General features: G+C 44.2%; 1 protein-coding gene across 3 annotated transcripts in view; it reads right to left on the bottom strand.

The window, feature by feature from the left end:
• Positions 1 to 26954, bottom strand: part of ABAT (4-aminobutyrate aminotransferase) — a 49623-nt gene that overhangs the window by 18356 nt on the left and 4313 nt on the right. The window contains exons 1-2 of one of the 3 annotated variants that reach the window (XM_053957745.1): positions 23863 to 23943; positions 9595 to 9723 (exon numbers count right to left, since the gene is read on the bottom strand). In XM_053957745.1, coding sequence (XP_053813720.1) covers positions 9595 to 9664 — 70 coding nt within the window. In that variant the 5' untranslated portion in view covers positions 9665 to 9723; positions 23863 to 23943. Of the gene's footprint in view, positions 1 to 9594; positions 9724 to 17175; positions 17447 to 23862; positions 23944 to 26954 lie in introns of those variants that run through there. The other 2 variants (XM_053957742.1, XM_053957744.1) reach the window with 2 other exon arrangements.

Raw genomic sequence — 26954 nt, 5'->3', positions numbered from 1 at the left:
CTTAACTTGGAGGAATCACACTTGGACCTGAAAGAAGATGGCATAACTTTTTTAATATCTGTGATAGGCATTTTTAAGCTGGTGAATCTGGATGGCCCCAAATGAAGGTCCCTAGCTCTCATTGTCACCAGCTGCAGCTCAGATCCAGGCTCAGCATGGCAAGACAGGCAACACCAGCTCTTGCCCGGGGCACTTGGAGCAGCAGGGTCTGAAGGTACCACTGACCACATCCTGCTGTGCAGGGCCATGCTGCCAGGTGCTAAACCAATAAACTGCACCTGAGTTTGGCACAGGTGCTGGGAAGGAGATGCCTGGGCAGCCAGTCAAACATATGGAAATCCCTGGGGTGCAGCACTGCCACCAGAAATCCTGGCAGCACCAGCCCCTCTGCACTTCCATCCATAGCCACCCCTCACTGTTCTAGCAATGTACTGAAAATGCTTTGTGTTTGGAAGTAACAGTTGTTAAATAAAGCAAATATTTATCAAGGAAAACAGAAGGTATCCTGTGATACTGCTCGGCAGTGCTCCAAGCACAGCCATTCAGCTGAAATTTCCAACAGTGACTCGAGACATTTGCCTCAGCTTGTGTCAGCCCAAGCTGGGATGTCTCAAGCAAGCCTGATTTCAAGAAACTATTTGGAAAATCACCACCCTTTGAAAGCATCTTTGAGTACTCAAAGTCACTGCTCATCTTGGGAAAACTTAAGTCTGCACAGATGATTATTTTCCCCAGCTTTAATTCAGATACGTCAGTGCCTCTCTGCAAAGCTATTAATAGGTTTTGTTACAGCAACAACATTTTTGTGTCATTCTGTTTAGCATTCATGTAAATTGGAGACTGCATGGCAACTGCTCCACTGAGGGGGAAAAAGCTACTGCATATAAAAGATCAAAATCTCCTCAATTCATAGGCAATAAGGCTGCAGATTTAGTAGACACACTCTCAAGTTTAAAAGGAGAAGAGAGTGAACTTACCCTTTTTATGCATCAACTCCTTCCCCAATGGAGATCCCACCAAACCAGCTGCAAACATTTCTGCTTCTCCTATGTCCCCTTCTCTCCCTCCCCCCAGGCTCTGGGTGGGGAAAGCACCCAGAGGCACAGAACATACAGGACATTTTGGGAGTCAGCTCTAACAGGAAACATATGGAAACCCAGCATCAGACTTGGAATCCTTTGGCACAGCTGCAGATTTAAGACAGGTGAGCTACAGGCTGCATGTCCTCATCCTCCTCCTCCCCATCCTGCCTGGTGCCCTGCTGCCAGAGACCCTGTGTCACCACATCCCCTCTGCTCATCTGGAGAACACCTCCTTCTTTAGACTTTTCAACTGAGTTCTCACAAAAATGCACTTGTCTGGACCATGATTAAAGATTTCCTCTTCTCCAAACACCCAAGCCATTCCTGCAAGGTCCTGACTGCCAGGCTGGAAAACCCAGAGCAACAGTCCTGGCCACCACCTGGGAGGGATGGATGATATTCCCTCTCTTCTGTTTCCCTGAAGGATGATCTGTGAAATATTGTAGCAGATAAGGATTTTAACTTAAACACAAATTCAATCATTTCTCTACACAAGTTTTGTTGTGGATACTGAAAACAGAATGACCTCCCCTACAAAAAAAAAAAAAAATCCTATTTACAGAGCTGTATAAAAGGGATTTAAGTTGGAGTATATTTTAATCTTGCCCTAACTTGTTTAACAGCACAAATCAAGAGGAGGTTGTTTCCTACAGCCAGGCTGTGTAACAAAGACCCAAGTGGGTCAAGTCTGCTTTGTAAATTTTTAATCATCATCATCATCTTTTTGCTACAGTTTATGCCACAGTCTCTTTTGCACAGGTAGATTGAACAGTCTCTTTAGAACAGATACATTGAGCCAGGTATCTAAGGGCACATCTGAATTACCAAAAATGAAGAGCACCTTGCTGTGCAGTGCTGCACTACTTCACACCAGCATAGCTCATGTCTATCAACAGACAGGTTTTCAGACACAGCAAAAATGGTCAAGTGAAAACAAAACATACAGGTCTTCCTAGAGAAGAGTTAATTTAAAGATAATTTTTACCAAATTAGTCATGTTGGTCAATTTGTGAGATATTTTAAAACAAAGGTTTCAGGAGCAGCTTATCCAAACCACAATAATTTTTAATAAGTCTGTGAACCAGAGTCAGCTAGAACAGGCGAACAGGTGAACAGGCTTCCTTGCTCTTGCTTATCTCCTAAAGCACATTACAGGCCATCAGGCTCTATAGGCAAGTGATTTCTAGGCTGATTCACTGATAGAAATTTAATTTCACATACTTGCTTCCAGGAGCCCACAGAATATCTTGTTTTATTAACTCCAGTATAATGGCACTGTACCCATTTATTGATCTTACACTTGCCAATGCATTGATCTTCTGGCTCAGGCAAATACTGTGGCTGGCATCTGAAGAAACAGCTTGCCATAAACAAAACAAAAATGCCCTGTGTCACCAGATCAAGGGATTTTGAAAAGTGGTGGTTTGTTTTTTTTTTTTTTTTTTTCCTTAGGTACAGGATGAATAATATAGGCTAGAACAAAACCCTCAAAAACCAACACTCCAACATACTAAAAAAGTCTTTGTAGTAAAAGCTAAATCAAAGTGAACTAAATCCTCAGACTTTATCTTTTGGTGAAGCTCTTCTCCTTGTGAGAGTATAATAAATGATTGGCATAAACTCACACAATTTCTAGCAAGGTCAGTGGATTTATTCCAAATACCCGACTCCACTACCCATCAGATAGGCATACTTGTTCACAGGGCTGATTAAAAATAAATGAAACAACCCCATTTTTAAGAACACAGAGAAGTTTCTCTGCTTCCCTCATCTTAACTCTTTTTTTCTTCCCCTGCTCTTACTCAAGTAAATTGGGCCTGTGATCAGAAATTGTACTGACAGTGAAAGGGGTGGCTCCTGCCAAGCTCTGTCTCTGTGTGACCGTGGGGGCACACCCAGGTGACTCTGGGGGCACACCCAGGCTGTGCCAGCCACAGCACTCACACACAAGGAGCTCTGCTGGCTAAAGGCACCTGAACAGCACAGAAACTCTCCCACATATGGCCCAAGACTTACAGAGCTCAATGCTCCCTTGGTGCTCAGGGACGTGTCCAAAGCCTTGTGGTGACAAAGGCAAATAAGCCAGCAGTTTGGAGTAGCTGAGAACTCCAGCTCAGCTGAAGGCAGCAGTTTTCTGAGCACAGGGCATGGCCCCAGCACTGCTCCCCTTCAGAGCCCTTTTCCTCATTTCCAGCCTCACCACTGCCCTGGCTCTGCAGGCCAAACAGGAGCTCAGGCCACTCTCCAGAGGCACAGAGGACATCAGAGCCCTGCCAAAGGCAGCCTGGGCACCCCTGCCTGGGCACTCACGGCTTCCTGGCACCCCTCTCTCCACACCCCCTGCAATGCTTTGTTCTGCAGGCCCCAGAGAGCAGCAGGACACGGGTGCTGCCTCCTGCTCTCCAGTGCCTGTGGCCCTGCTCACAGCACAGCTCTGGGATGTGGCTGCTCTCCTGCAAAGGCTTTTCCAGGCACTTGGAGAGGGTGATGGATGGCTGCATCAATACCTGCTTTGTTTAGCCTGGAGGAGGATTTCAGGCTGTGCTCTGTCTCCCTTGCTTCCCCCCAGCCCCAGCATCAGCACCACAGTCTCCTACTGGTGCAAGAAAATGCAAATAAATCAGGTCACTCACTGTAGTGCTTCATCCCCTGGGAAACTGCAGCAGGCTCTGCTCAGCTGGCCCTTCTATCTTGAATGTACTCAATGAGATTTGCAACTCAGCCCAAATTTTTCCTGTTTGACTCTTTAATATCAACTTACCCTGCAATAGAAACCCTAAAGAGACAAGATACAATGTAATTCAGGCTACTCCAACTTGATATTTAGGAGTTTTAGACATTTGCAGGCCAGGTCTGGGTTTTTGCCTCCCAAAAAGACAGCAGAGATGGGACAGGTGAAAACTGAGGCTGCCACTATGACCAAGCAAGGTATTTTTCAAGAATTGAGAATCCCTGGTGGCTTGTCCTTCAGTGAACTAACAGCATTAACTTTGTAATAAAAGGTATTCCCTTGATTTTCTATTGACATCTGAACAAACTGTCTTAGATAAAGGGGATTTTGTGTTATATTATCTTAAGAACAGGAGCAAATGACATAACCTTGGCTCTCATGTTACAAGTGTGTAGAGCTAATGGGCTCTGACCCATAAAGAAGCATTACCAAAGCTCTTAAATTACATTTAGCTGACATGACCAAGAACAGCACTCTTTTTTTCCCTGGTAAACAAAGCTGCCTCTTTTTATTATGGCAGAAGCCAAAACACAAGCATAGGTTAATGAACCTCATTCAGAGAGCATATAGGCTGAACAATTTGCACAGAATTTTCTACCCATCCCATTTAAAAAGGTGGGCATAATAAGTTAAATTCTACTTTTCTTGCAGACTTCTCAAAGCTCTCATCACACATCATCTTTCTGAACACATCAGCAAATTATCACATCCTTCCTTTTCATCCAACAGGATGTCATCACTTGCTAGCAGGCAGAAAAGCTCATTTCCCAACTTTGCTTCCCCAAGCTGCCCCCATGGCTCACCAGGAGTCCCAGTCAGCAATTTTAACAAAGTGCCACATTGCTATAGCAACAGAATTAATAAAAGTGCACCCTGCTAATTTGGTGATGCTGGTAGTCACAAAGAGCACCACTGTTGGCAGGTCTGTGCTGAGTGCTGATCTCTGATAACAGAGCTGCAATCAAGACAAGGCTAGAAAGAGCTCGAACCTCTCATGTGTTTGACCAAAAATAACACTGACATTAGCACAGTTCCTGAGTGTGCAAGTGGGTATCAGCTGGGAGAAACTCCAGTGGAGGCACTGAAAGGACATGGGCTTAATGAAAGAAGGAACAATTCCAAGGAAAAGGAAAAGAGGAGGAAAGAAAGCCCATGCTGGCATAAGCAGAGCTCTCAAACACAAGTGTCTTGCTGTGAAGGGCTGTAGAGGGGAAGCTCTGCAGTGCCCAGGGAGGCACACGCCATGTGCCACATCACTGCTGCCCTGCACACGTGCAGACAGGCAACCTCCTTTGCATGCCCTAAACTTCCCCTCCACAGTGTCAATCAAACCACCTTCCAGACAGACTTTTTAAAACATGGAGGCCCTGACAGCCAAAAGTAGGAGGACTGTGATTTCCTCTGAGTCCTCTTTTATGTGTTACAAGTAGAATCTGTTACTAACAGATCTTGAAAGGGAATGGCAAAAGGCCAGGCTAGCTAGAGATGTTTGGGAAATGAACATCACTATTGCATAACATTGTGAAAACTGAGATTGCTATTTACAGAGTGCTTATGCTGCAAGATCAGAAGCTCTTCCACATGAGATTGTCTGTGTTTCAGCACTCCCACATACACACTTCAGATTCTCCAAAGATGAAGGAAAAAACTAATACCACACAGGCCATAAAGAAGTGGAAACTCCTGGAAGAAAGAACAAGAGAAGTTCCCCTTCACCATCCCAGCACAATCCCAAATCAGCTCCTCAGGAGAGTTATAGGAGCATCCAACCACTGGTCTTGTAGTTCTTGTGACCTGAACCAGTCATAACATCCTCCCTCTTCCAACAGTTCAGCAGTTACAGAGCTCATCAGGGCACCTCTGGAGGTGAACAACCAACCACAAGGAACATCCAGGTGGGAAAACAGCCAGCACTGCTACAGCCACCCTTGGTGGCACAGAAGGAACTGGACAGGAATACCACATTCACTCAAGGAACTGAGAACAGCAGTCCCAGCTTGGACTCTGCCTCGTATCAGAGCCTGCTTACAACAGGTTTTATGTGATTGTTTTTATATAGCTCAGCTTTCTGTGAAAGCATTTGATCAGACAGAAAAGTAAAGGTTCCTCAGTCCAGCAGGAGAGGTTGCACTCCAGTTTCCAGGGCTTCAGTTGAAGCTGACCTCAAGCTGACCTCTACAATCCCAAGAAGGGGACTCTTCTCTGCTTCTGCCACACATCCCTCACACAAATCCAGGCTGTTCTCTCTGATTTCCTTAGGGAGACTCTTAATGTACAAACCAAACCAAAAAAGTAAAACATCTTAGCAAGGATCAATACTGGAGACAAAAGTGTGACTGAGAATAAATCATTCTCATGGCTTTCCAGCCTCTTTGTGGTATCTGTGATGGGGACAAGTCAATAACTAGTATGAACATCTCTCAGACTTTAGTGCAGTGCACCCAGGTGCTAAACATTATCATCCTCTCCAGAGAGACAGGAAACAGGCTGAGTTAGGTGAGGTACAGCCTCAACAAGTGCTAGGCTACTTAGTGCACTGCAATGGAAGGACACAGACGCTGGAGGAGAAAAATTTCAGCTACAAGGAGACACTCAAACAGTATTCAGCAGAGAGAAAAGTACGAGGTCTTGGGGGGGACAATAGTTATCAAACACGTAAAAGGCTGCTGCAAAGAAAAAATAAACATTCCAGCCTCCTGGTCGTTTGAGGGCAGGACAAATAGCAAGGATTTGATTTTTTTTTCCTGTTTTGAAACTTAGGCTAAATATTAGGAAAAAAAAGTTTTAAAGGTAAGGTCAGTTCAGCAATAAGCAAATTGCATGGGGAGGCTGCAGAAGCTGCAGAACAGATCAGCATCCTAGAAGGGCATGGGTGTGCACTAATGCAAACTGATGCTACCTTCAGGCAGCAGCCTGACCTTCTGCCATGCTTTCAGTGCAGGATTCAAAGACAAATTCAACCCCTTTGGGTAATCGGCAGGAAACTGAACTACATCTCTGGAGTGCCAGCCTGTCCTCATAGCTATGGTACTGCCTTACCTGCCAAAAACCAGCTGCCTCCAAAGCATGGAGCCAGAGCAGCTTTCCTGCTGCAGTGCCCAGCTGCTAAAACCACAGCTGGCACACAGGGAATAAACACTGACATGCACACTACCAGTTGTGATCAACTTGCAGCCAGCAGGCTGACAGGAGCAGCAGAACTCAATTCAGGTAAGATGTAACACCAAGATACAGCCTCAGTGTCCACCATCAGCTGCCTCTCCTGGCCCTGCCTGGCTGATTCCCACAGACAGCACAATGCAGGAGGCTTTGTAAAAGGAGGATTAGGTTAGTTACTCACTCCATTGTCATTCTGCCACCCTTCAAATTCTAGTGAACTTTATCTTTGAGGGCAAACTATCAAGCAGATCAAACAGAAGGAAACTAAAAGCATACATGATTAAGGGCTTATTTTCAAGAAGGGCATGATATTTACAGGCTTCACATTTTTGGGTAAGATTTAAGTTGTGCATTACTTATCATTTATTACTTGTTATCTTGTGTTTTGCTTAGCTTTTGCATTTTGATCAACTTAAATGATTTCCAATTTCCACTTCTAGTTTGCTTGCCAGGGTTTAGCATTGTGTGAGTAAGGAGAACAGTATGCAATGGTTAAGTAACAAAGATATTCCAACTAGAGAAATAGTCAAGGATGAAAAAAAAATCTTTGTGTAAATAAATTTATTGTAGATTCAAGATGAACAGGAAGATTTGCTTAATGCACACATACAACTGAGACATGACAGCCTACAGACACAAAGACCTACCAAGAGGCAATCTATTCCCTCCTCTCCACCTCCATCCCCCCTTGGCAACCCTGTCATTTCATTATCCACAAAAAAAAAAAAAAAGGTACCAGCCCAAACGGTGCCACAGGATTTCTGTGGGAGTAATGTACAAGTCTCTTTTTTAGCCTGTAAAGCTCTGAATTGGAGCGCTCAAAAATACCTTGGAGGCAAGCACTCTGGAGCAGAGAGCTCCTGGACCTCACCCTGAGCACGCCCCTAAAAGCCACAGAGCCCAGCAGCACTGCAGCCTGAGCTGGGGCTCAGGCAAATGGCCCAGAGCTCCAGCTTTGGCTACAGCCATCAGAGCCTCCTGCCTGTTCTGTGGGGCAGCAGGGTCCCAGTACACAGCTCCTCCTGCTCCATCATTCCTGATCTCTGCTCACTCACAGACCCAAGCATTGAGACCCAAAGGCCACAGGTCTCTTACACAGCCTGCAGCCAAGGCTCTCTATTATTTGCTTCAGTATTTTAGCAGGCTTGGAAGTTTCCTGGAAGCAAGGATGGATTAATGGAGTCCAGAGCTGCCTTCCTTTCTTATGAGGATCTACACTCCCTCACTGCTGGTGAGAAAGGAAGAGGAGTTTGTGCACCTGCCCTCCACTGCCCACCTGCACCTCTGTGCTTGGGAAGCAGCATGGAATTGTACAAGACACTGGGAGGGACAGGGAGCATTGAGTGATGCTAAGGTGACAGATTAGCTCATAGGACTGACAGCTAACAAAGCCTGCTTGCTGCAAGCACTTTCATTGCCCAGGATCAACCCAAGGATCCCTGCTCCTGCCCAGGGTAGACAATCAGTGTGTCACTCCCAGAAATAGACACGCATCCTGCACTGAAACACTGACCTAATATTTTCTAATAGTTATAAGACCTGACTTGGTGTTCTTTAGTCAAAGGTCAGTTTCTCCCTGAAGTGTATTATTTAAAGGGAAATCAATGATGTTTAAGTTTCTGAACAAATGGAAAGGTGGGCTTGGTTTATCCTGGCAGTGGCAGAAGGAGCACAGTGGCTTTGCAGAAGGAGAGTGGAAGGACAGGAGACAGTAAATCTTAGTGTTCTAAGGAAGGACAGTAAATCTTAGTGTTCTAAGATTTACTCAGTCACAAAAAAGGCCATTCAGTCATACTGTACTCAGTGTAAAAGTACATGGAACAGATGTTCTTAAGCCTCCACACTACTTTGTCCAACACAGCCAACAGGAATTTAGGTTTTTTATCTATTTCACAGAGACTGCAGGTTTAATACACACATACACATGCTAAATTTCAAGCCAGGGCCAAGCCAAAACTTGCCATTCACTTAGGAGAAAGTAGTTTGATGCTCTGTGGCAGGTTTTTATTTCACACTAGAGCTCACTTGAGGCAGAAACACACAACTCCAGTGAGGGTCACATCTTCATGCCAGTCACACAAAACCTCTTCGCAAGGGAAGATGGGCAAGGTTGTGCTACACAGCACAAAGAGAAAACCCAGCTCATTTTGATGGATGATTGTCTCGACACTGCACCATGTAGTGCCAGAGAGTAAAAGCAGAGTTCCAAGGGCTGAAGAGCTTTACTTCAGTTAGCATATTTGCAGGGCAAATTATTAACTTGATACATTCTTGTTTGAAGAATTAAAAAAAATCAGATATACTTTGGATTACAATTGTGGTCCACCTTGGATTACAACTGTGTCATTATCTAAGATGCAGAACATCATATTCCTCAAGTTTTGAAAGACTCAACACCACAGGACAAACCCCAGCAATGTTCAAATTGGAATTCTGTCCACCAGCATAAAGTTAACACTTAGCAAATACGAAGCAGGAAAATACAAGAAAACACCAAGTACAAAGCAGGAAATGCAAGGAAACACCAAGTACAAAGCAGGAAATGCAAGGAAACACCAAGTACAAAGCAGGAAATGCAAGGAAACACCAAGTACAAAGCAGGAAATGCAAGGAAACACTTACCAAATACCAGCAGTCTGGAGTTTTGCTGCAGGCAACAGGTAAGCTGTCGACTAAGCAACATTGACGCCATTTTACCTTTTCTTTACTGAAAAAGACTCAATCTTGAGAGATTTCTTTCTGGTTGATGTTCTAGAAAAAAAAAATGAAAAGCACACACTTATTCATATCCCTATAGATGCAGCCACTATTACTGTGCTGTTCAACTCCCCCCCTCACTAATTTCCATCCAAAGGCACCGAGAGCATGGTTTGATGGATTAATGATGATGTTCAGAGCAGTGTCAGGATTTAGCCCCACATCTGATTCTTGGCTTCGTCTTGCTAAGGCAAATGACTTCTAGGCTAAAGCTGCATGTCCCAGCTTCAGCAGGGCCAGGGGGCAAAGGTCAGTACCTATATGCCCTTGCTCTTTCTCTGTATATGTAGCCTATGTTGAACTTTTAAAAAAAATGTTTCCAGTCAATCTCTCAAGCCAAAGCTGTTGTTTTTGATTTGACCTAAGTGTATGAGAAAAATCTCATCTAATACAAAAGACAGTAGGGCAAGCATTAGGAAATAAAAGAAAATCAATCCCCTGAAAAAACAGTTTTTTACCCATTAATCACAACTCTGTGAAGAGAGAATGTGAGATTGTCCAGCCTGAAGAAGGCTCAGGTTGCATCCCATCAATGTGTAATAAATACTTGATGGGAGGGACTAAAGAAGGAGCCAGGGGCTTCTCAGAGGTGTCCAGTAATGGGATAAGAGGCAATGGGCAGAAACTGAGCTCCACCTAAACACAGGAAAACTCCCAACAGGTTTCCCAGAGAGGGCATGGAATCACCATGCCTGGAGATATCCACAACCCAAATGGTCCAGAGCAGATTGCTTTAGGTGTCACTGCTTGGGCACAGGGCTGGACCAGACCCCTGAGCTCCCTCCCAAGCTCAGCCATTCTGTGGTTCTACCTCAGCTGGTTACACAAAAGTGACCTTGGAAAGTCAAGTAGCATGAAAGATAACATGACTCCCTTTTCACTATGGATCACTTGTGCAGAAAGCCTGGCTGGAAGTCAGATAAAACAGGTCATTGAATTATTCTCCAGGACACAGGTTAAATTCAAACTTCACACTTATCAGCATGGCCCCTGTGTTCTGTGTAGGACACTGGAGCCCTTTGCCTGGCATTTGCACCTTGCTGGATGCACACCATGGAGCAGCAGTGGACCAAGGCTTGCAGTCCAAGTGACAAAATGTCACTATTATCCATAAACCTGGAAAAATTCTATTTAACAAATACACTCAGAGTAGAACTGATCTTCCAGCAGAAATAGAACACAGTTCACAGCTTCCATCAGTCCTATGCCATCAATAAAACATGCCAGCAGATGTTCATGACCAGATGCAGGGACGTAGCTGAACTATTGCTACCATGACAGCAAGTATCTCATACCCAGAAGTAAAATATCAGAAATTTAGTTTCTGTATTGTCTTTATACAAAATATTATTTGTTCTCCTTCACACTTGAGCTTTTTCAAAATATATAAAAGAAAACAAAAAACTTCTTGCCTACAGAGATTTATAAATTCATAGACCTATTAAGAGTGAGAGACAAGACCAATTCCCTGTGCCTCCCCAGACAATTGACATAGCACTTGGCTTCACTTAGTTTAAGTTAAAATTCAAGGTAGTTTGCAATGTGCCAAGATGAGCAAACACTTGCACAACAGTTGTGCACACGTTGGAAAATGAGATTACCTTCCTATGGCTTTGGGTCACAAGTGCAGAGGGAACTAGTTAATTTTGTTTCCAGTGAAGAGTAACTTCACTTATAATACAAGATTAGTTTAATTAATTCATTATGTTTTCTCTCTCAGCTTTTTTCTTTACTTGTGCTAATTTTTGCATAATCAATGTGTGAAGAAATATCCCAACACCATGGAATTCTTATCTCATGACCACCCTCTAACAAAAACCAAATGCCAGTCTAAGACAGTAAGAAAATGCCCAGCACCTCGATTGATGTCCTCTGCTCAGAGCTCTTTATCTGCTCTGTACTACTCCAATCTCCAATGCCCTCCAGATGCTTGTTCTTTTCCAGAATCTTTAGGAAGCTGTTAAAAGGTGAACACAGCTTTGCAGGAACTCACAAAAGGAGCAGTGCAAACATACTTAACAACCCACCAGAGTTCACTCCTTGTTCTCATGCCCTTCAGTCATCTCCTATGGGGGTTTTGCTGCCAGCTGCCCAACTTTCATTCTCCACAAGGATGACATGCCTCTTCACATACAAATCAAACACACCTTCCATGGCTGTACCCACCAACGTCCAGGTTCCCCTTCTTCTTCCTTCCCTAGGTGAGCCATGCCTATGTCTGCTTCCAGAATGGTATTTATTTCTAAATATATTTACTGTTTATCTCAAGTCCTTTAATAGCTAAACTACAGTATTCATTAGAGGCTGAAAAATATAATTGGGAATGATATTGGCTTTCTGAACTACTCATAGAAAAAAAAATTACTGCATGAGGCTTAAAAATAAAGTAGCTTAGCCCTAATTTTCCTTGACAGTTCTTACATAAAAAGTTTTACCATTTTCTAGTCCAGAGTCAGAATAAATCATGTAACATCACATGTGACTATAACTAAACCCAGCATCTTTTCCATCTCCATTATGCACACAGACTCTCACAGGAGATCAGCTGATGTGATCATGATCTTAGTCTAAGCACACATTATTTGGTTATCACAATAACCAATTGAATGTTGCCTCCATGACCCATCTTCTGATCGATTCCCACTGGCCCAGCCTGATGCAGCACAGCAAGCAGCAGCAGAGTTTGCAATCCAGCAGAATCAGCTCTCCTGCACGTGTCAGAGCCGCAGCGATGCCACGCTCCATCACTCCGGAGCCACTGCAGACACACAAAATCCCAAAATCCAGGCAAAACACAGCCACCAAGTTCAGATATCTGACAGGAAAGGGTATGGAAAGGACCATTAGACCACGAAGATGTGACACCCTTCCAGAAAAAGATTCTTAAGTCTTCCCTAAACATTTTTCCTCTACTGGCAGCTGTCTGAGCTAGAGCAGGCCCTCGGTGCAGATGACTCCACAGAACTGCTATTCTGAAGTGAATCTCAGTACCTTAATTTTCCAAATATATTTGCATAATTTTGTCTGTAATTTTGCGTTATATAAACTGTGTTTGCCACTGCATGTGTTTAAGTCACAGCCACATTCTTCTAGTAAGAAAAATTATTTTTATTTTCAAAGACACAGCTCAGTCCAGTTTATCACAGACATGAAACATAAGGATATGTGAATTTTTTAAATGCATGCTGTGAAATTGGATATGTGTTTTTTAAACGGCAGCTGCTAAATTTCTGTACCAAGAGATTATTTCTGACAGATAAAACTAGTTACTAGAGAGAACAGCAGTCACTCAGCAGCAGCAGCCTACTGGGAACACAGAAAGAAGTATTGTTTCCATGAGTGGAAAACAACACAAAATACTTGTGTTTCCTGGTGGGGGGGAAACACTGGAAAAAGTTTTAGAAAGAGGGGGCTTGATCCTGATACAAGAGAGAAAATCGACAAACTAGGAGTTTGTGCAGCAATCTCACTCCCTAGCAGAGAAGCTAATGCAGCATGACACGGTGTGCCAGGCTGCAGCTCACAGAACCTGCCCTGGAAAACATCCTCTCGGGAGGTGCAAAGGTAAAGGCAAAATTCAGACCCAGCAGGACGGGAGAAGTCAGCTCTGCAAATTTGCATCTCTTTCTTGCAACTCTGCCAAAGACACAGAAATCTGTTTGAAATTCATGGGGGCACATTCATCTGTCCCTCAGCTGCTCCAAATCCATTTTACCAGGAACAATTAAGTGGTTTAGAAACAGCAGCACAAGCTGCATTGGGCAATTACTTCACAAGGCTTCCAAAAAGTGGATCTGGGGAGCTGGGGAGCAGGGAGGGTCCTAAAAGCAAATTCATTCATTTTTTTGCTGTTTTCCTTTGCTTGACTCTTCTAGGCTGCACAGCAAGGGTACAGTCATGCTAAGTGCTAATTGTGAAATTTCAAGCATCTCTGATTATCTTAGTCCCGTTTGCTTGGATCCAGCTGATGTGAACCCAGCAGGAGGCTCACACACTGTGAGCTGCACAGGGGCTGCTGGTGGGTGCAGGGCTGCAGAGCCCTGTCCCTCTCTCGGAGCTCAGGGCAGCACCAGCACCGTGCCCCAGTGCCAACCCTCCCTTCGCACAGCCAGCCTGCCCTGGCACCCCCAGGTGAGCTGGCACAGGCTGCAAGGAGGGAGTCCCTCCAAGGGTCTTTATTTCACAGCTCAGCATGCTTTGACACTGCTCTTTCTGCATCTGCCTTTTAACAGTGGAAGGAACTGCAAATTGAGGAACCAAGTTAGCTGTGACTAAAAAGGACAATGTTGAAAAGTCAGGCAGGACCCAGGTCCATCCTGGACTTGTTAAAGGGGTGCAAATCTCCTGGTTTGTAATGTTCATGAACAAGCATCTTTACTGACATAGGGGATTTAGCTCAGGTATTTTACTTCTATGAACAGCTCAAGGAGATCTCAGAGCCTGGAACAGCCCCACAATTACACAAAGAAATATAAGTATGGGCAAGGTAGAAGACAGTCAAGGCTGTAATCTGTTAAACATAACCATGTCCTTCTTTAGTCTGCATTTGAGGAAGAATCGGGTAATGCAATGTCATCATGCATAAAAAGGTCCAAAGAACACAGCACTTGCTGTTTGAAAATGGCACAGCCCCACCCTCCTCTGGGGAGTCCACATCCAGCAGATCAAAGCAGGAAAAAACTGAATTGAGTTCACCAGTTAGTGACAGAGCACACTGACGTTAGAAATCCTGACTTGCTGCTTTAGCCACTTAAATGTAGTAAACAATGTAAATAAAGAGGCCTGGCAGCACGTTGATGTATTTAACTGCAGTTCACTTGGTCCCAGGAGCAGAGTTAAGAGTTCAGTATAGACTATGCATTTATGAAAGCCAAAGTACACACAATGAAATACAACAGGCCCTTTTACTTCAGCTGGGGTTTTATCCCAAAGTATGGTTCTGAAACCAATTTGGATTAGCTTACAACAGCATTTGCAGGAGAAGTCTATAACAGTAACACCAAGAATTTAGAAATTCAGTCAGAGCTAGGCCAAAGTTATCTCAAATTAAATAGAACACAATAGTCCTGTTAAGAGGAGTTGCAAGAAAATTTACAACTGGTGTTCATAAAAGCATTAGATTTTTTCATTAAGTATCTATACAAACTCAGCACAAAACAGAGCTGGAACCCTCATCTTCGAGAGGAACAGTGCAGAGGCAGCATCCTCATGACAGGGCATAGCAAAGAAAAAGAAGCTGCTCATCCCCCACCTCGGTCCATCGAAGGCCACAGCCTCGTACTCCAAAAGTGAACGTGGTTACAAGCACCCCACGACATGGAGCCCACACAGAGATGGACACTCTGAAAGAGGTGTGCTGGGTCTGGACCCAGACAAAAGAGACCTGAGCACTCTAAGCTCAACACTTACGTGGCCCAATTTCATGGGCAGCAGCCAAAAAAGGGCAAAGTGTGGCTGTCCCCAAGGCCTGGTGAGCCTGGGCCAGCAGAGCCCACCCAGGCAATTCCCACCAGGAACACCAGTAACAGACCTGCACGTGGAAACTGTATCCACCACCTACATGGATTTTGCCAAAAAACACTTCACAAGCTGACAGGCTGTTTTTGCCTCTAATAATCTTAATGGCTTTGTGTAGAACAGGATGCAATTGAAAACCCCGTGATTGTACTTAAGTTGTCAAGGACACAGTTGTCATAGTTACAAGTAAAGCTCAAGTGTTGGTTATTCAGGGTTGCCTATTTATTTATCAATATGAACAATGCTGGACAGTCCCACGAGTCCTCAGAAGAACAGAAATGAAGAGACTGGTTTTGTCCTTCAAGTCTTGACAAAACAGCAAATATTACACACAAAAGCATAATAAACTGCTTTTTTTTGCACAGCTCCCTTCTCTCCCTCCACATGCAGCTGGCATTCAAGTCAGTCTGCTGTGAGCACTGCAGCAAAAGCACAAACCAAGCTGCACTGCATAAGATGAAAACCTCACACCCACACCTTGGAAGTACTGTCCAGTATCCATCAGGACACGACAATCCCTGCTTCATGGCACCTGCTTCCCTACCTGCTTCATGGCACCTGCACTCAGGTCAGGGCTGAACCAGCAGCAAAGCCAGAACAGGTTCAGCCCTTCCATCAAGTTTTAAAACTCATTTGGAGTCTAAAGTCTCACCACACTCATATGTCCAGGTTCTCCTCCTCAGGTGCCCTCTAAGCAGGGTTTGGTGGCTGGATTATGAATACGTGATTTTCTTTTTTCTTAAAATTAAATCTTTCTGCCCTTGTCTCTACCCTCTCTCCAAAAAATATTGTCCAAGGAAAGACTCCTGGTCTCTAATCCAATGAACAAGAACAGGCAGGAATGTTGTGATTTTGGCACACTAGGATCCAGGTGATCCACTAAACTTCTGAACAGCTCATTTTTGGTCCAAGAACTATTGGCACAGCTAAGGTGAGATGAGATGTGCCTATACCTTCCCTGTAAAAATACATTGTCTTAGGAAAAGAAAAAATGGAATTGAAAAAGCATCTGCTAGAAATGGGGCAAGTTCCAGATGCAAAGCCAACAGTACCTATATAAATAGTATAATGGTACATAAATGCTGATTAAAACCAAGTACAACTAAACTTACATTAGCTAAAAAAATTCTATTTTCTTTTAGGAATCTCTTTGTAGTTCCCCTTGAAAAAACCTGCACATTGATATTTCAGTGAACTTTACCTGTGAGGTACATATAAAAACATCTCTTCAAGCCTATATTAAACATCCCTTCAAGCGTATTTTAAATCCATTATTTTAAATGCAGATGGCAACAACATATCCAAACAATGCCTGCTCATTTCCACACATTTCCCAGACAAAAACAGCCCAGCTCACAATGGATTAAACAAATTATGGCACAGCCATGCTTTTCAGTTTAGTTGCTCCAGAAGCATGTTGTAATTTTGAAAAAAATTAAAGTATTGCAAAATACTCTCAAGTGGTATTTCTAAGAAAATTCAGTTATATTCCTTGTAAGATTTTATTCCTAGCATCTTACTGCTGCCTTCTCAGAGATCAGGAAAATAGATAAATAGCATCAAATAAGAGCACAATTTATTTTCCTGTGCCATAAGGCATAAAATAGCTCACTTGGAGACAGCCTGCACCAAACCAAGGGAAACATCTTAAGCTGGGGCGAGAGCTCTGGTTTCTCAAGGTGACCCCCATTCCAGCTGAGGACACGGAACAGCAGAGCCATGCAGGAGATTTCTTGTACAAGGGGTCCAGAAGACAAACCAGGAGCAGCTATCCCTGCATATCCACGGCAGGGACACCGTAACAAGACACACACACACACACACCTTCCCCTACCCAAATTCTCACATTCCCCCTGGGCACAGAGCGTGCAGCGGGGCCGGACTCTGTGCCCACCCCACCGCCCGCGGGCACACGGCAAAGGCACTTACAGGACTCGGATGCAAAGTCCAGCTCTCCCGTTGGAAGTGCTGCTCCCAAGCTCCCCGCAGCCAGCTCCTGGGTTGGAAGTGCTGCTCCCTGCTTCACTGCCTGCTTCCCTTCAGCGCAGGCTGCTGCTGGTTGTGCTGGTGAGGAATGCCATTGCTGCCAGCTCCTTCCAGCAGCCGCGCAGTGGGGACAGGCATCACCCAGAGGAAGCCCTGCGCTGCAGCCCTGCAGCTCAGCCGGGGGGATGCCCCACTTAATGAAGGTTAATGGAACCAGCTCCTGGCAGCTACAGCCTGTGCTCAGCCAAAGCCAGCAGAGAGGAACACACGACTCGTCTCAAACCTGAGAGAATCTGGCTCTGGAATGCGGGTGTCCGAGTCAATCCAAAAGCCTCCTCGGCAGCTTTCTGAAAACAAATTCCGAGACGCAGAGCCAGACTGTGTTAAGGTTTGAAATGGCTCCTTAGTTTCCAACAATTGTGGAAGTTGAAGAACAGGTTTTGTCCCTAAACCTCTTATTTTTACTCTGGTTTGCAAATCTCCTGAGGGTGACACCCAGGCTCACGACTGTCACAAAATAACCTTGGTTTGGTTCATTCCCTCCAGGTGGTGCGCAGGCAGCACGGCAGGCAGCACGCATCCCGGCGGCACCTCCCGCTGCACACTGCTCCTGACGGGAATGGGGGGATGTGGATACCCACAGAACACCAGCAGCATCCCTTCAGGCACAGGGATGCAGGGAAAAGCAGCACAGGGTGCCATGGCCGAGGCTGGGCTACCATGGCCAGGTTGCCATGGTGCTGGGGGCAAGAGGGAAGATGCGCCGGAACAGAGAGGCTGAGCCGCTTCAGATTTAAATCCGTGTGACAGCATTTCAGCCGAGCCACTGCACAGTTGCTGTGGCAACCAACGAGTGAAAAATCACAGAGGAAATCTGTAATTATTACAAGCGAGGTGGTGACTTACCCACTTCAGTAATCAGAACATTAAAACAGCTTGAGCAGAGGAGGGGGAGTTCGTGCCCCCCAGCAGGCAGGGCTGCAGTGCAGCAGGGAGCCAGGCACGAGATCTGAGATGGGGGTCCTGTTTTAGGCTCTGTAGGCTCCAGCTGTGGGATGCAGCCCTTGGGCAGGATGCTTCCTCAGCACAGGGCTCTGACTGAGGTGTTGCACCCTGTCTGCAAAGGAGGGAGATGAGGGAGCAGCCAGAGCGAGCCCCAGGCTTGTGCTGATGGTCCAGCACGAGCAGAGTCGGGCGCAAGGAAGGGCCTGAGGCAGGCAGAGGCAAGGACAGATACCAGCAGCAAGGGACAAAGATGCAAGATGCAATGCTTACAGGAGGCAGATAAGGTCCCTGGAAACTGCATGACTCCAGTTTGTGCTGCTCCTGCAGCATCACCTTCCCTGTCCCCCTTCTCTCAGAGCAGGCACAGCAGCAGTATTGGCTCGGTTGGGGTGGGTAGCATGATGGTCGCTGTGCTAACACAGGAGCAGTGAGGGACAAAGGCATGCAGGCAGAGCAGACACACTCTGCAGTGTCTCTGTTGGAACACACTACCTTGCCCAGGCCATTTACACACCTACAGATGCCACATCAGTATCCACACAACCCATTTACACCCATTAAGGGGGGAGTACAAGTTTTAAAGTCACCATGTTGCTTTCCAGACCTTTTCTACACAAAATGGACAATTGATCAGCATCCAGACAAACTGCCAATCAAAATGCCAATAACACCAACAAGGAAGAGAATCCAGTGGTTAATTGGTGGTTAATCCTGTTCTGGTTTCCTTCTCCTTTGCTGGAGACTGTAGCCTGGGATCTCATGTGAATACTATAAGCAGTTACCAAGAAAGGAGCCCATACTGCAGTTATTTGTAAGACAGATCCCATAACAAGCAGTTGATTTGATCCAAAATAAGAACTGAACCTCATCCCTCACCTTCTTCATAATTTAAAATTTATTATTAACTGCATACACAGACTGTAAACAACACATTTAAACTGGCCTGTACTGGTTACCAGTCATTAGAACAAACTGGTGGTTCTAAACTGAACTTGTTAGCCAGATAATCTACCACAGAAAGTGCCACAATCCTATTGTGGACTGATGGTTAATGCAGGTACACATCACAAAGCAGAGAGGGAAGGACTGAGAAAAGCTATGGGTGCTTAGACTCACCATGTATAAAACACTGAATTCAAGAGCAATTCATTGTGTCAGTGATTTATTACTACACTTATTCAGTGCAATAATAATCAGGATTACAGCTCCTAAGGAAGAATGAGGTTCTTGTGCTTCTGCTGAGTGTTGCCTTGGATGATATGAGACTAAACTCATTAACCAAAATGATGCTGGATGAAAAGTACTTTGTGCTGCAAAATGCTAACCAGTTATATGGCAACATCATCTAGAGACTCCATCAGCACTGTGCCCCTTCGTGCTGAGTCACGTCGTGTCTGACTGCTTGGAACCCATCCTGCAGAGAGATAACAACTCTGTTGTACACTTTTATTTGTAGTGGATTTCTTTTGCTCTAACCCTAGCATCAAATGGCTTAACACCAAACTGCCACTTGCTGGGCAGAGCCTAAATTGTTGCTGTTCTGTATGGCTGCTTTCATCCCTCCATACCCACAATTACCCTGCCTGGCAGGCTGGATGCACAAAGAAGATGACAATGATTATTTAAGTTCTGTTGCAGGGCAAAAAACTTAGAAGTCCCATGTCAGTGATTTGAAGCAACTATAACTATTAAAAATTTATTTGAGATGTATTAAAAATGTGCAGTTCACAAAAGTGGGAGCTGTAACCAAAACCCCATGGATTTGCATTTGATTTAATCAAGAGAACATTGGTAAAGAAATCTGTTTAAACAGTCTGTTATTGGAAAGGATGTGGCCAACCACCTGCACTAAGTTCACATTCTGCTCTAATTTGCAGTTGTCAAAGGAAGATTCACTCAGTACACAATCCTTCACTGCTACAAAGTAATCTCCAGCTTCAGTAGAGCCAACTGTTAGTATATTTCTCTGTATCAATGCTACAAACATCCTTCTGAAATAAGCAATGATGATACAAGGCAAAACAGGGATCAGATTCTGGCCAGGCTGGTCCACAACACCAAGAAAAGCACACAGTATCAAAGATATTTTGTTTTTATGGAAAATATTAGAAGGTTTACTATGTTAGCAGTGCATTTCACTGCAAATGATGGCAAATTCCTCCAGAAGCAACTCTACAGCCTTCCTTAACCCCTGCCTCACACTCTAGAAAGCATCTGCTACACTTTGTTAAGAAAAACAAAGCATTTCAAAAAACGCAGCTACTTGAGGAGAATTCAGTATTCAGAAATAGCAGCTCCAGGGTAGAGACAAGATGTCAAAATCCTAAATGTCATATGCATCTGCAAGAAATGGGAACAAAACACATCAATACCACAAAGCAGAGAGCAAAGCATGCAGGATACTCAGCACCAAGTCTTAGGCCTCCTTCAAAAAACAGAGGTGCCACAAGAATCAACAGCAGGGTCTCAGAACCCCAAACCTGCATGAAGAGAGAAAGCAATGCTTCTCTTAAGGGCTTGTTGTGTTTGGTGAAGGAATATAGCACAAGCTGGAGTGTCAGATCAACTTCTAGGTACTGTGAGCAGTAATCACTAGGTTCACCTTAAAATATATTAAAAAGTATTTCAATACAGTTGGAAGAAAACAAAGTAAGACTATATAAATGGTGACCCCAAGTTAATGACAAAAATCTGAGCAAACAATTTGCAGACAGTAGATGAAAGATCTTATTTGGCCAAAGAGGATTACCATGAAGGGCAAATCAAAATAAAAAGGACAACTGGGATTGCTTAGCTTTGTGGGAAAGCCAGCACACTGCAGCTTTCTAACCTGTGGCTGGCCAGAAGGCTGCTTCGTACCTTAGCACATCCAGTAACTTTACACTCTGTGCACAGAGGCAGCTTTTCTTTTGTGAAAGAAGTTAAAAGGCTCATGAACAGAGTGGAATCAGCACGATCAATACCACTAGCTGCAGGGATTTCATCTGGTGGGCAGATGTTGAGCTTGAAAAAGTCAGAGGTTGCATGTGTGCAGGGCACACCTGAGCTGCCCCTGCACTACTCACTAATCAGTAACTGCTGTAACTCACACTGACCCAGGCACAGGGGCATCACCCTCTCTGTTATTCAGACATCAATGGCTTTAATTCCCATTAAACCTGAGAACTTCACATTCACAAGGAAAGGGATATAGGAATTAAGCATAATTACTATGAAAATTCTACTATTCAGAAGTCTTATATTTCTTATTTATTCAGGCAATAGGTAAAAAGGAATAGCAGTTGGGGAGTTTTCAAAACAGTTCAGGAAACACAGATATGTACACAGTGTTAAAAAGACTCAGTTACTAAATTCCCTAGTATGTTTAGAACATTATTTTTGGGCTCCAGATGGAGAAAGAAACTAGTGCCAATCTGATTCAGCAAGATACGTGTTTCTCGAGTGGTCTCTTTTATTTCACTGGGTCCATTCACAAAACCAGAGTTGGGAATGAGCCAAAGAACTCTGCTGAATTGAAGGCAAGGTAGAAAAACTGGGAACTGGAAGAATATGTGGTGATCAAAACCTGAAAGTTACCCACTAGGGAAAAATCCACAAGGCTGCTGCATGAACTGTGCTTATTTACTCCTTATATATTGCCTGTTTAACCAAACTAATGAATCTGCTGCACTATCACACAGGTACTAAATACCTGGATACAGATTTGAGGAGATAAATTGGAGCTTACTAAGTGTGCTAATGGCTAAACTCACTGGTGAAGGCTGCACCTTCAACTCTCATGGTAACACTGACACCCATAAAGAAACTGGGCTCTGCTCTTCAGTCTGGCACATCCAAAAGGACATTTTATGCACCACATTCAGGTAGTTAAAAAGTGTTGACCAGATTTGGAAAAATTTCCATAAACATTTGGACAAATCTTTATAGGAGTTCTATTAGAAGTTAAGCAAGTCCAGTTAATTTGCTGGGGTAATAGAAGAGGGACCTGGAATCAGGAAACTGATTGCCTTGTATTACTGTGATGCTAAGAGAAGCTGCATGAACAGTGGGAAAACCAACCCAGGATAACTACTCCAGGATGAATACAATCAGTATGGAATAACGAGCTAGTAGTTAGGTTGAACAGCTTGTTTATTTATCTAACAAAAACTTTTTGTGGGAGATGTTTATCTTCCTAAGGGTAGCTTAAAAAATGAGCAGCATTAGCACAATTGGACAGCGAGTGGTTCCCTTCAGAGTGCTGCCCTCACTGGTACTTAACCTCTTTCAAGAGGGCACTGTCACAGAAGCTCAGGAAAAGAACAACAGCAAATTTCTCTTCTCCTTCATAAAGTCAGGGTTTCACCAAATGGATGCAACTGCAGGATTTATCAGTAATCAGGTAATTCACAGAAGATACATCACATGCTTTGTTAGTGTCAGTATCACCTTAAGCTGCCTCTTTTCCCTCTCTGCTGTTAACTACTGACAATAAATAAATGATACTCAGAGGTTGGAGTTTCACAAGAGATGAGAGGAATGTGGCTGTAACCCTGCTAATCTTGCTCACCAGCCAGAGCAGAGGATCAGTTATGCAAGGCTGCATGTGGATTTTGACCAGATATAACAAACAGTTCCTTTCTCCTCTCTTTCCCCTTTGGAACAACAAAAGAGAAGCTGTGAGCCATTTCCTATTATCAGATCACTCTGGAAACTCATTTTCTCTGCATATTTTCTGTGGAAAAAAAATACTTTATGCAAATGTTGTATCCCAAAATGATGCAATCAGCTTTGGGTTTACAGGGTAGTAGCACCTTCTGAGCTTATTTTCTGAAGAGCTAGCTTTCCTGCCACTGATCCCATCACTCAGTGTCCCATTCACACCAGAGAGACTCCTAATTTGAGGAAGAAAAATCACCAAACCCTTCTGGTGTCCAGTGGAGTCACAAATTCAGCTCAGAGCAAACCACTGAAAGGAAACAACCAAGCAGTGTGAGGCACAAGAAGTCCAGCCTGAGGAGCCACCATGGCTCACTCCCTGTTAAAACATCACCTACCCATGGAACCCATGGCCATAGTCAGTCCTATCCTTTTGATTGAACCAAATCCTACTACATCAAAATCTACAGAGAAGCAAAACAACAAACTCAAAACTGATACACAATCAGGTAATGGTCCGATTTTTATGGCTAAATGAACAGCAGGGATCCTACAGCCTGCATCAGAAACAGGAGGTGTTTTCCAATCACCTTCTTGGCCAAGGGAAAAAAATTACTGATGAGAAATTAGGCAAGCAGTTTCCTGTTACTGTTAAAGGAAATGGCATTTGAATTTCATTATTATAAGAAGAAAAGCACAAGATTTGTCAGTGATAGCTACTGCAATGCACAGATTGTTGCTGCAATCAGTAAAGTCCTTCCCAGTCAAAGGCCCTATAACATGAATCCAGCCCCTAGCACTGCTTGTCATTGTCTCCACTTGCCTCTGCTCCCTCCCTTTGTAACACTAACCAGCTCTTTCTATGCTTTGCTTCAGCTGCTTTTCACAACAGCCAAGGCAGAAGCATCTCATTCCAGCAGCCCCTTCCAACACCCAGTGCCCAAACCACAGAACAAAGAAAGATGTGCCCCCCTGTAGATCCATTACCTGGTAAAACCACCCTGCAAACAAGGACTGTGGAGTTCATCCGAGCCCAGCTCATCCTCTGCTTTCCTACCTCCACCAGCACACTCTGATTGTGTAATCCTATTTCCCTCTCCAGGAAGCTGCATTGCAGCAATAGCTGTGGAGCAAAAAACAAGGCTTGCTTTATACTGGAGCTGAGAGGGGAGAACATGATAGAGAATGGCAGCTCAGTCCATACAGGTAAATCCCATCCCTCCCACCCACAGCTCAGTCCATACAGGTAAATCCCATCCCTCACACCCACAGCTCAGTCCATACAGGTAAATCCCATCCCTCCCACCCACAGCTCAGTCCATACAGGTAAATCCCATCCCTCCCACCCACAGCTCAGTCCATACAGTCCCATCAGTGTCAGTGTGCTCAGCTTTGCCTGAAGTGATGCAGCTGTTAAGGATGGAGAAGTCATGGCTCTTTGTGGCAGGATTATCATCTGGCCTGTTGCCATAAAGCACCTTATGCCTGAAATCTGTTCAGAGCAGTTTGGTTTGGTTTCTAACAGCTTCTTTACCTGTCATGTTCTCCAGTTCCCACCAAAGCAATTATTTATATAATCAGATATATACAGTGAGACCTGTTAAAAATGCTTCAATACAAACTTACTACCTCCATCTTGCTCCCAGTGTCCTATTTTATTTTTTTGTGAATATCATAACATCAATATGAAGCAAGAACCTTGCAAAAAATGTGTAATTCATTACAGATGTGGAAAGAGATTTAACAGAGAAGAACAAGATGGCTGGTTCCCATTATTTGAGAAGGAGCCTGACAGACAAATTGGGAGGAAACATAATACAAATAGAAAATATTACTGCTATTAGGTTACACCAAGTTTATTTAAAATACTTAATTTTAATGATATTTATGTTACTTATGCACATTTCTGTAGTATTGCCAGACCAATTAAAACATATGAGTTGATTTCAATTGTGTTTGTTGTCAAGAGATGCTGCCAAGAACCTCCGCACATTTCATCTTTCACTAAAAGAGGAAGCCAAAATTGGCACGCTGTGGTGATGTTCAAAGTCTTTAATCAAAATTGAGCTTGATGAGTTACAAATACAAATGAGGGATATTATTCTTTCCTTTCCCTGCAAACTCATTTTCTTTTCCTGTTTTCCTCAGTGGCTTCTGAAGCCTATATTCCTGCACTACCTCATTCAGAAAGGAAAAGGCCTGGAAGGGCAAGAGGTGGTATCTCTTGTGAAAAAAATCTGTATGGTTGTTCATTTCCTGGGAGGAAAGAGGAAGGGGTGAATTATATCGAGAATACAGGCAACAAAGCCTAAAATGAAATCAGCCAGCACTGGGTTAAAAATCTCTATGAGGAACTTGCTGCCCTGTGCTTTGCCTACTGCAAGGTTTACTGATGGAATCTGGATGCTCTAAAATTGAGCCAAACATAAAAAACAGGACACCACAAAAACATCATCACTAATTTATGTTTTCCCAACACCCACTGTTCTGTTGTGTGAGAAATCAGTGATGAAGGTTACAAGGGGAGGGGGGAAAAAAACCAACCCTGAATAAACCCAATACCCCAACAAACAACTAGAAAGAAAACCTCGTGCTGGCAATCCACACTCTTGGGTAACATTTTTTCACGTTTCCTGTAAACATTCCAGCCACAGGTAGGCTGTGTAGTCCAGGCTGAGCTGTCCACTGATACCACGGGCAGGGCAATACCTCTCCCACTGCTTCCCTCAGTTCACCCCATCCCCTGCCAGCTTCCCTCTCCACACAAGCAGCTCCTTCACACAGCAGGACAGTGGATGTTCTGCCGTGCCTCCTGCAGAGCTATAATGGTCTTCTAGGCAGAGGCATCTGTTTTTAGAGCTGACAGGTAGGACTAAGAGCTCTTAGAACAGATCTGAGACACCATAAACACAAGGGCTGGAAAGAGTGGGAAGAGCAGTGGAAATGGAGAGCACATCACCCTGACCCTTGGGCAGGCTGAAAGGCTCCAGGAGAGGAAATCTGGTGCTCGTGACATGCAGGTGGCAGAAGAGATGAAAGCAAACACATGAGAGAAGCTCTGATCCTGATTCCAGGATCACCCATGGTCCCAAACACGGCCCATACAGCCGGGACAGCGACACGGTCTGTGGGGAACTGAGAGCAGACTGACACAGGAACCCGAACCCAAACCTCCCCATTGACCCAGCAAACGGCACCTGAGGGAGCCAGCACGGAATACAAATGCACCAGAAACCAAAGAAAGCATGCACAGGTTTCTCCCACAACAGCAGCCCCCTCCTGAGGCAAAGGAACAGCTTCCTGCTTGGGAGGACATCTCAGGGATGCACTCAGAACAGTCTGGGTTCCACCAGCTGCCCACACCTTGGAAAAGGCACATTGTCACAAGCAAGCATGTCAGGGTTAAATTGGATTAGTGTATTCCAGCAGGTGCCAGGTCAGGATTGCCCAATTTCTTTGCTGTTATCCAACCAGTTTTCAAGGTACTTGAACTTGCCAGGTTTCAAACTTCAGGCATTTTGAGGCCATTGCTAAAAAATTCCTAAGTAAAACAGAATTATATATGGGCACAACAGCTGCAAAGCAATGTATTCTCATTTGTAAAATTACAACTGAACTTTGTTTGGATACAGCAAGGGAAATTACTGCTGAAATAAGGAATATTTTAAAGTGTTTGAGATAAGGGAAAGCTGAAGATAGGTTTAGAAGTTTTTTCTACACTCAGAATTACAGCTACACAGCTAAACCAGTAAGTTTGGCACTTCATCCTGTCACCTGGAGTGTATTTGAGACATACTGACTTTTTACATGAATTCTTTAGCACGCTGCAGAACATCCCTCAGGAACACCAGCAGAACTAGATGTTAGTGTTTAAACTGCCAGGTTTCCCAAGAGTCACAAGAAGGTAAACATACCCTGCCAACGCCAAGTTGCATTTCAGGAAAATTACAAAATGTAAATGGGAAAGTCACCAAGTCTGAAGATTTACTGCCTTCAAAGTGCCTTGCACCTTGCCACAGAAATTCTACAGTACACTGCCTTTCAGCCAGAGCCCCGGGGGGAGTTTGGTACAACACAAG

Source organism: Vidua chalybeata, chromosome 16 (genome assembly GCF_026979565.1).
Source record: "Vidua chalybeata isolate OUT-0048 chromosome 16, bVidCha1 merged haplotype, whole genome shotgun sequence".
In the NCBI taxonomy this organism is placed as follows: Eukaryota; Metazoa; Chordata; class Aves; order Passeriformes; family Viduidae; genus Vidua; species Vidua chalybeata.
Note: the sequence above shows the minus strand (reverse complement) of the source record. Positions and strands in the feature narration are given on the sequence as shown.